The sequence below is a fragment of the Stigmatopora nigra genome, chromosome 6, assembly GCF_051989575.1.
Source record: "Stigmatopora nigra isolate UIUO_SnigA chromosome 6, RoL_Snig_1.1, whole genome shotgun sequence".
Lineage (NCBI taxonomy): Eukaryota > Metazoa > Chordata > Actinopteri > Syngnathiformes > Syngnathidae > Stigmatopora > Stigmatopora nigra.
Window position 1 is genome coordinate 1831532 of NC_135513.1, and position 10000 is coordinate 1841531.

At 42.1% G+C, this 10000-nt stretch overlaps 2 protein-coding genes across 4 annotated transcripts in view; one reads left to right on the forward strand and one right to left on the reverse strand.

The window, feature by feature from the left end:
- The window catches only part of LOC144198439 (P2X purinoceptor 3-like), a 205747-nt gene that overhangs the window by 31602 nt on the left and 164145 nt on the right, over positions 1-10000 (reverse strand). The gene's annotated exons all lie outside the window — the stretch shown is intronic.
- Positions 1-10000, forward strand: part of galnt7 (UDP-N-acetyl-alpha-D-galactosamine: polypeptide N-acetylgalactosaminyltransferase 7) — a 79732-nt gene that overhangs the window by 18073 nt on the left and 51659 nt on the right. For all 3 annotated transcript variants that reach the window (XR_013326556.1, XM_077718116.1, XM_077718117.1), the window contains exon 3: positions 5596-5884. Coding sequence is in view for 2 of the 3 variants with exons in the window: in XM_077718116.1 (XP_077574242.1) it covers positions 5596-5884 (289 nt within the window). In the remaining variant the exon portion in view is untranslated. The remainder of the gene's footprint in view (positions 1-5595; positions 5885-10000) is intronic.

Genomic DNA, 10000 nt, shown 5'->3' on the forward strand with positions numbered 1-10000 from the left:
GTAGAGAGAGAGATGTAGAGAGAGATGTAGAGAGAGAGAGAGAGAGATGTAGAGAGAGAGAGATGTAGAGAGAGAGAGAGAGAGATGTAGAGAGAGAGAGAGAGAGAGATGTAGAGAGAGAGAGATGTAGAGAGAGAGATGTAGAGAGAGAGATGTAGAGAGAGAGATGTAGAGAGAGAGAGATGTAGAGAGAGAGATGTAGAGAGAGAGATGTAGAGAGAGAGAGAGAGAGATGTAGAGAGAGAGAGAGTAGAGAGAGAGATGTAGAGAGAGATGTAGAGAGAGAGATGTAGAGAGAGAGAGATGTAGAGAGAGAGAGAGATGTAGAGAGAGAGAGAGAGATGTAGAGAGAGAGAGAGATGTAGAGAGAGATGTAGAGAGAGAGAGAGAGATGTAGAGAGAGAGAGAGAGATGTAGAGAGAGATGTAGAGAGAGATGTAGAGAGAGAGAGAGAGATGTAGAGAGAGATGTAGAGAGAGATGTAGAGAGAGATGTAGAGAGAGAGAGAGATGTAGAGAGAGATGTAGAGAGAGTGAGAGAGAGAGATGTAGAGAGAGATGTAGAGAGAGAGAGAGAGATGTAGAGAGAGATGTAGAGAGAGATGTAGAGAGAGAGAGAGAGAGATGTAGAGAGAGATGTAGAGAGAGCTGTAGAGAGAGATGTAGAGAGAGAGAGATGTAGAGAGAGAGATGTAGAGAGAGCTGTAGAGAGAGATGTAGAGAGAGAGAGATGTAGAGAGAGAGAGAGATGTAGAGAGAGAGAGATGTAGAGAGAGAGAGAGATGTAGAGAGAGATGTAGAGAGAGAGAGAGATGTAGAGAGAGAGAGATGTAGAGAGAGATGTAGAGAGAGAGAGAGATGTAGAGAGAGAGAGATGTAGAGAGAGAGAGAGATGTAGAGAGAGAGAGATGTAGAGAGAGAGAGAGAGATGTAGAGAGAGAGAGAGATGTAGAGAAAGAGAGAGAGATGTAGAGAGAGATGTAGAGAGAGAGAGAGATGTAGAGAGAGAGAGATGTAGAGAGAGAGAGAGATGTAGAGAGAGAAGAGAGAGAGAGAGAGATGTAGAGAAAGAGAGAGAGATGTAGAGAGAGAGAGAGAGAGGATGTAGAGAGAGAGAGAGAGATGTAGAGAAAGAGAGAGAGATGTAGAGAAAGAGAGAGAGATGTAGAGAGAGAGAGAGAGAGATGTAGAGAGAGAGAGATGTAGAGAGAAAGATGAGAGAGATGTAGAGAAAGAGAGAGAGATGTAGAGAGAGAGAGATGTAGAGAGAGAGAGAGATGTAGAGAGAGAGAGAGATGTAGAGAGAGAGAGAGAGATGTAGAGAGAGAGAGATGTAGAGAGAGAGAGAGAATGTAGAGAGAGATGTAGAGAGAGATGTAGAGAGAGAGAGAGAGATGTAGAGAGAGAGAGATGTAGAGAGAGAGAGAGAGAGAGATGTAGAGAGAGATGTAGAGGATGAGATGTAGAGAGAGATGTAGAGAGAGAGAGAGAGAGAGATGTAGAGAGAGAGAGATGTGTAGAGAGAGATGTAGAGAGAGAGAGAGAGAGATGTAGAGAGAGATGTAGAGAGAGAGCTACTGTTTCTGTATGTATTGGGACACTTAAAATTATTAGGTCTGCAATTTTTTTGCATGTTTACCTTGAACAAAATGCTAAAAGCAATAGAATCACGTTTGTATTGTGTATTTCTAGATATAACTGTCTCCCATTCTCTCTCTATCTCACTAATCCAGTGTTTCCCAACCAGTGTGCCGTGATGGTCAGGTGTCGCAGGAAATTACAAAAAGTTAGACATCGTAATAATCCGAGAGAAATTTAAAATTAATATAATAAATTAAAATCCAGCTATTACGAATTAAAATTGAAATATAAAATCACAGATTGTACTATACAAGCATACCTTGAGAGAAAGAGAGTTGTAGAGAGAGATGTAGAGAGAGAGAGGGGGGGGATGTAGAGAGAGATGTAGAGATGTAGAAAGAGAGATTGTAGAGAGAGATGTAGAGATGTAGAAGAGAGATGTAGAGATGTAGAAAGAGAGATGTAGAGAGTGAGTGGAGAGATATGTAGAAAAGAGAGACGTAGAGATGTAGAGAGGAAATGTAGAGAGAGAGAAATGTAGAGAGAGAGAAATGTAGAGAGAGAGGAATGTAGAGAGAGAGATGTGGAGAGAGAAATGATGGAGAGAGAAATGTGGAGAGAGAAATGTGGAGAGAGAATGTGGAGAGAGAAATGTGGAGAGAGAAATGTGGAGGAGAGAAATGTGGAGAGAGAGATGTGGAGATGTGGAGAGAGAGATGTGGAGAGAGAGATGTGGAGAGAGAGATGTGGAGAGAGAGATGTGGAGAGAGAGATGTGGGGAGAGAGATGTAGAGAGAGAGAGATGTAGAGAGAGATGTAGAGAGAGATGTAGAGAGAGAGAGATGTAGAGAGAGAGATGTAGAGAGAGAGAGAGGTGTAGAGAGAGAGAGAGAGATGTAGAGAGAGAGAGAGTGTAGAGAGAGAGAGAGAGAGATGTAGAGAGAGAGAGAGAGATGTAGAGAGAGAGAGATGTAGAGAGAGAGAGATGTAGAGAGAGAGATGTAGAGAGAGAGATGTAGAGAGAGAGAGATGTAGAGAGAGAGAGATGTAGAGAGAGAGAGATGTAGAGAGAGAGAGATGTAGAGAGAGAGAGATGTAGAGAGAGAGAGATGTAGAGAGAGAGAGATGTAGAGAGAGAGAGATGTAGAGAGAGAGAGATGTAGAGAGAGAGAGATGTAGAGAGAGAGAGATGTAGAGAGAGAGATGTAGAGAGAGAGAGATGTAGAGAGAGAGAGATGTAGAGAGAGAGAGATGTAGAGAGAGAGATGTAGAGAGAGAGATGTAGAGAGAGAGATGTAGAGAGAGAGAGATGTAGAGAGAGAGAGATGTAGAGAGAGAGAGATGTAGAGAGAGGGAGAGATGTAGAGAGAGAGAGAGATGTAGAGAGAGAGAGAGATGTAGAGAGAGAGAGAGATGTAGAGAGAGAGAGAGATGTAGAGAGAGAGAGAGATGTAGAGAGAGAGAGAGAGATGTAGAGAGAGAGAGAGAGAGATGTAGAGAGAGAGAGAGATGTAGAGAGAGAGAGAGATGTAGAGAGAGAGAGAGATGTAGAGAGAGAGAGAGAGATGTAGAGAGAGAGATGTAGAGAGAGAGAGAGAGATGTAGAGAGAGAGAGAGATGTAGAGAGAGAGAGAGATGTAGAGAGAGAGATGTAGAGAAGAGAGATGTAGAGAGAGAGAGGTGTAGAGAGAGAGAGGTGTAGAGAGAGAGGTGTAGAGAGAGAGAGGTGTAGAGAGAGAAAAATGTAGAGAGAAATGTAGAGAGAGAGAGATGTAGAGAGAGAGATGTAGAGAGAGAGAGAGATGTAGAGAGAGAGAGAGATGTAGAGAGAGAGATGTAGAGAGAGAGATGTAGAGAGAGAGATGTAGAGAGAGAGAGATGTAGAGAGAGAGGTGTAGAGAGAGAGAGGTGTAGAGAGAGAGAGGTGTAGAGAGAGAGAGGTGTAGAGAGAGAGAGGTGTAGAGAGAGAAAAATGTAGAGAAAAATGTAGAGAGAAATGTAGAGAGAAATGTAGAGAGAAATGTAGAGAGAAATGTAGAGGGAGAGAGATGTAGAGAGAAATGTAGAGGGAGAGAGATGTAGAGAGAAATGTAGAGGGAGAGAGATGTAGAGAGAAATGTAGAGGGAGAGAGATGTAGAGAGAAATGTAGAGGGAGAGAGATGTAGAGAGAGAGATATGTAGAGAGAGAGAGAGAGATGTAGAGAGACAGATGTAGAGACAGATGTAGAGACAGAGATGTAGAGAGAGAGATATGTAGAGAGAGAGAGAGAGAGAGAGAGAGAGAGAGAGAGAGAGAGAGAGAGAGATGTAGAGAGACAGAGATGTAGCGAGATATGTAGAGAGAGAGAGAGAGAGAGAGAGAGAGAGAGAGAGAGAGAGATAGAGAGAGAGAGAGAGAGAGAGAGATGTAGAGAGACAGAGATGTAGAGAGAGATGTAGAGAGAGATGTAGAGAAAGAGAGAGATGTAGAGAGAGAGATGTAGAGAGAGAGATGTAGAGAAAGAGAGAGGTAGAGAGAGATGTAGAGAGATGTAGAGAGACAGAGATGTAGAGAGAGATGTAGAGAGAGAGATGAAGAGAAAGAGAGAGGTAGAGAGAGATGTAGAGAGACAGAGATGTAGAGAGAGATGTAGAGAGAGAGATGAAGAGAAAGAGAGAGGTAGAGAGAGATGTAGAGAGAGATGTAGAGAAAGAGAGAGGTAGAGAGAGATGTAGAGAGAGAGATGTAGAGAAAGAGAGAGGTAGAGAGAGATGTAGAGAGAGAGATATAGAGAAAGAGAGAGGTAGAGAGAGATAGAGAGTAGTAGAGAAAGGTAGAGGTAGAGAGGTAGAGAGGTAGAGAGGTAGAAAAGTAGAGTGGTAGAGAGTGGTAGAGAGTGGTAGAGAGTGGTAGAGAGTGGTAGAGAGTGGTAGAGAGTGGTAGAGAGTGGTAGAGAGTGGTAGAGAGTGGTAGAGAGTGGTAGAGTGGTAGAGAGTGGTAGAGAGTGGTAGAGAGTGGTAGAGAGTGGTAGAGGTAGAGAGAGGTGGAGGTAGAGGTAGAGAGAGGTGGAGGTAGAGGTAGAGAGAGGTGGAGGTAGAGGTAGAGAGAGGTGGAGGTAGAGAGAGGTGGAGGTGGAGGTAGAGAGAGGTGGAGGTAGAGGTAGAGAGAGGTGGAGGTAGAGGTAGAGAGAGGTGGAGGTAGAGGTAGAGAGAGGTAGAGGTAGAGAGAGGTAGAGGTAGAGAGAGGTAGAGGTAGAGAGAGGTAGAGGTAGAGAGAGGTAGAGGTAGAGACAGGTAGAGGTAGAGGTCGAGAGAGGTAGAGGTAGAGAGAGGTAGAGGTAGAGGTAGAGAGAGGTAGAGAGAGGTAGAGAGAGGTAGAGGTAGAGAGAGGTAGAGGTAGAGGTAGAGAGAGGTAGAGGTAGAGAGAGGTAGAGAGAGGTAGAGGTAGAGAGAGGTAGAGAGAGGTAGAGAGAGGTAGAGGTAGAGGTAGAGAGAGGTAGAGGTAGAGGTAGAGAGAGGTAGAGGTAGAGGTAGAGGTAGAGGTAGAGAGGTAGAGGCAGAGAGAGGTAGAGGCAGAGAGAGGTAGAGGTAGAGAGAGGTAGAGGTAGAGAGAGGTAGAGGTACCTAGAGAGATGGGTAGGTAGAGGTACCTAGAGAGATGGGTAGAGAGAGAGCGATACGAGAAAAAATCAAGGTGGACTTATTATTTTTTAAATTAAGGCTACTCTTGTAGCCTCTTTTTTCTTGATTATTTTCATTCATAGATTTTTTGATATGATGATGATGATGACGATGATGATTTCAAGTAGGAGGCTGATATGTAAAACATTATTATTGCTTTACTCTGACGGACTGGCACTAGGTGGCTCGAGGACCGGTGGTTGGGGACCACTGCCTTGGAAGAACAATAGGGCATTTGCGCTGAAGATGTTTAGGCCCGAACGAATAAAATATATGTTAATACACGCACATAATGTATGTATTTAATGCTTATCTATCAAAGTTTGATATATCTTACTTATGCGTTTGTCTTAGGAGCGATCAACAATGTGCAGACCCCCAAAATGGAGTATGCAACATTCAAACCCAACTTTCATGTTTACAATGCCCCAATCTTGAAAAATGGTGTTCTTGGAAACTTTGAACCCAAAGATCCTGAGCCTCCAGGTCTCCCTGCTGGCCCAGGAGAAGGAGCCAAGCCATTTGTTCTCGGCCCAGAATATAAGGAAACCATTCATGCCTCGATCCGAGAGTTTGGCTTCAACATGGTTGCTAGTGACATGATATCGCTTGATAGAACAATTAGAGATATACGACATGACGAGTGAGTACTGATCCTGTTTCTGATTTTTCTATAATGTTAAACCTAAGTTACTAATAGGCGACCATCATACTCAGCCTTTACTACATATTTGAAAAGTTGGAAACTGAGCACCCAGAGGACCTGAATATGAAAAAACATAGCTTATTAATGTATTTTACACATTTTGATCAATAACTAGAGATCAACCAACCTTTGTTAAGGACCGTTACCGATTATTATTAGTTAAAGGAAGCCGATAACCGATATTTGAGGCAGATATTAATTGCAGTAAAAGTGAAGTTGGTGTAAAAATGTTTTTTTTTAAAAAGCGACAACTTAAGTTAGATCTAGATCGACCTGGTTGATCGCCAATTAGTAGTGCAAGGTTGCTCACACTTTTGAGCTCCCAGATGTACTTTTCAAGGAGCCAACCTCCTGTGTCAGCTGTGGTAGGTCCTAGATAATAGCCGTGGCTGTTTGGACCACACTTAGATGCTGATAAGACCTTAATGATTGTTAAATATGTTATGCATGTTCAAACCAAGTGTGAGTATTGTGGTGGGCACATTATGATATCCGATGGACTATATCTATACATACATACACACACACACGTTTATGTGTGTCTGCGTCTATGTCTGTCTGTATGTCTGCGTCTACGTCTGTCTGTATGTCTGCATCTACGTCTGTCTGTATGTCTGCGTCTACGTCTGTCTGTATGTCTGCGTCTATGTCTGCGGAAATATAATGAAAAATCACCACAAGTGGTATTTCTGAGATACTGTATGAATCAATAGCACATTTTTAGGGTCAATATCATAAAGTTCCTAGCCTGTCTTTTTAAATGCAAAATATTAAATTATTCAGTTTGAAAAAAATAAGTATATCTTGATGAGAACCTGATGCTTTCTAATGACAGAAATTATAATTTTCTTACTAGAGTTTAAGATATTGTGGCAGCCATATTGCTTCAAATGTCAAAATATCGCAATTATTTCGATGGTTCATATTACTCCAATAGTTATCACTTTTAAACAAGGGCTCAACGAAAAAAAATCAATATTAGCGAGTTATCTTAGCGTTCCTCATGTTTTATGCAAAATGCCAACATTTTTATCTTGATTTTCATTCATATACATCCTTTTTTTAATTTTATTTTTACGTTTCATCTGTTTATCTTTTCTCCATTTTGAAGTAAATGAAAGTATTGGCCAAATTTGCTTACGTTGTCACGTCATGCGCCGATGTAGCGTCCTTTTTTGTTGTGACGTCGTCGTGTCACTGCAATTTTCAGTTTTTTTGCATGTCATGTATTTGTGCGCATATAAGCCACACCCTCGGTTCAGTCATCATTTTTTGCCCGACAAAAGTGGCTTATATGCAAGTAAACGGGATATGTGTATATATAGATGTTTATGTATTATGTATATTTATGTTTATACAGTAATACCGTATTTTCACGACTATAAGGCGCACCTAAAATCTTTTTTTTTTTTCAAAAGCTGACTATGCGCCTTATAATCCGGTGCGTTATATATATTGATCAATATTATATATGGATCAATATTGAGCCGCGACAGGTCTCGCAGTTTACGGTAAGCAGCCACCGACTCCATTTTTCCCCGTTGAAGAAGTACGCTGTGCATGCTGGGAAATTAAACAACGATTCACTTTCATTTGTGCGTTTGTATAAAGACCCTGAAAAGGCTCCTATTAAGAGACACGCCCACAACTCAGAGTTTAAACTCAAGGCGATCAGTCATGCAGTAGAACACGGAAATAGAGCAGCAGCAAGAGTTTAACATTAATGAATCGATGGTGAGGAAGTGGGCTGATATATCAGTCTCAACTGTGGTCCGAGTTTTCAGGAAGACGGGAATTGTCCCCGAACTGCCAGACAACAAAAGCGACACTGACTCGGATTAATGACGACCTTGATGAGACGGAGCCGGACGTGTTGGATGGCCCATTCACTGAGATGGTCAATTCGAACACTTCAGAAGAAGTCTAGGAATTCTTAGATGAGGATCTGAAAGAGTAAGCTTTATGTTTTTCATTTGTGTGTTTACAGTTATTACCCTATTGCTTTATTGTTTTTGCACATTACGGGTGTCACTATATTGCGATTGCAATAACATTTAATTTGCCATAACAGTATCAGACGGTTTTGTGTGTTGACTAAATGGAGGAAAAGTAAAATATTATGCCTTGCTGTTGTTCAAAGATAAAAAAGATGTGTCACGAAAATGCTTTACCTCAGAGAAAATAATAAATACAGCTGTTTATTCATTTTGGGAGTTAATGGAGTTGTGGAAAGCTTGTTTGTAATCTATTAATAAAGTTTGACTGACCTATCTGACTGTTTTTGCACATTACGGGTGTCACTATATTGCGATTGCACTAACATTTAATTTGCCATAACAGTATCAGACGGTTTTGTGTGTTGACTAAATGGAGGAAAAGTAAAATATTATGCCTTGCTGTTGTTCAAAGATAAAAAAGATGTGTCACGAAAATGCTTTACCTCAGAGAAAATAATAAATACAGCTGTTTATTCATTTTGGGAGTTAATGGAGTTGTGGAAAGCTTGTTTGTAATCTATTAATAAAGTTTGACTGACCTATCTGACTGTTTTGTTGACATTCTCTTTAGCACGGGACCACCCAACTGTTTCATAGCGTAACTACAGCCTCTACTGCCGCGCCTTATAATCCGGTGCGCCTTGTGTATGAAAAAAAGTTTTAAAATATGCCATTTATTGAAGGTGCGCCTTGTAATCGAGTGCGCCTTATAGTCGTGAAAATGCGGTACCTTGACTACGAGCACTGGGCGGAGCGTTGCATTTTTTCCATTTTTTTTGCATTAGTCAGTGCAGAATGAAGGGAATCACAATAGATCCAAGACAAGCCGGTGCAATGAAGGGTAGTGCAAATAAAAGGTGTGTGATGACAATCGATATTAAGCACAAAAAAATTGGAAAACATGAGTAGTAGTAGTAATTCATTAAATTAAAAAATAAAATCAGACATAGGCATTGTCGTCATCATTGACTTGACAAAAAGCCCAGTAGTCATCATACCCTCAGCAGCGTATGACGAAATTGTATAGTGCTTCTCCACAAGTTCGTCTTCCCAGGCAAGACACATTTATGACATTTATTTATGACATATTCATACTTGTTAGCTCTCCTCCTTGAGCGCCATCAATCCGGCGACTGCAAGTTGCCTCACCGATGCTAACAAGAATAAGCTGGATCACTACCTCTCACAGTCTTTATACTTACCCTCCCTCAGTCAGCCTGTGGAAGGCAGATCCGCGCCAAACGAACTTCCTGTTACTTCATTGCGACTTAATTTCATAGAAGGGATTTGTGTTGTCGTCACGTCACGTGTTGCTGCAGGTTCAGAGTCCTGATGGCTGTTGGGAAAAATCTGTCCTTGAGCCTGTTTGTCCGTGCTTTGTAGGACCTGTAGCGCCTGGCAGATGGAAGCAACTGGAACAGGCCGTGTCCAGGATGGTATGGGTTCCCAACAATGGACCCAGCTCTTCTGAGGTACCGGGGGTTGGCAATGTCTTCTAGTGATGGCAGAGAGCCGACGATCTTCTGGGCAGTGTTTATCACCCTCTGCATGACTTTTTTGTCTGCTGCCGTGCTTCCGGCATGCCACACTGTAATGACGTAAGTCAGGATGCTCTCCACAGTGGCTCTGTAGAAGGTTTGTGTCCAATTTGTCCCTTCTCAGTACCCTGAGAAAGTGGAGTCGTTTCTGGGCCTTCTTCACTACCACTGTGGTGTTTGTCGACCAGGAGAGCCTATCCGTGACATGGACTCCCAGAAATTTGAAGGATTGGACCCTGTCTACACGTACTCTGTTAATGAGGAGTGGAGCCAGGTCTGAGCTGCGCTTGCGAAAGTCCAGGATTATATATTTAGTCTTTGTGGTATTTAGTGTAAGATTGTTCGCCGAGCACCAAAAAAACAGTTTGTCGACCTCGTCTCTGTAAGCCGACTCATCCCCGCCTGAGATGAGTCCGATCACAGTGGTGTCATCGGCGAATTTGATGATGGAGTTTGACTGGTGGGCTGGTGTGCAGTCGTATGTGTACAGGGAGTAATTAGCCACTTTGCCTTGGTAA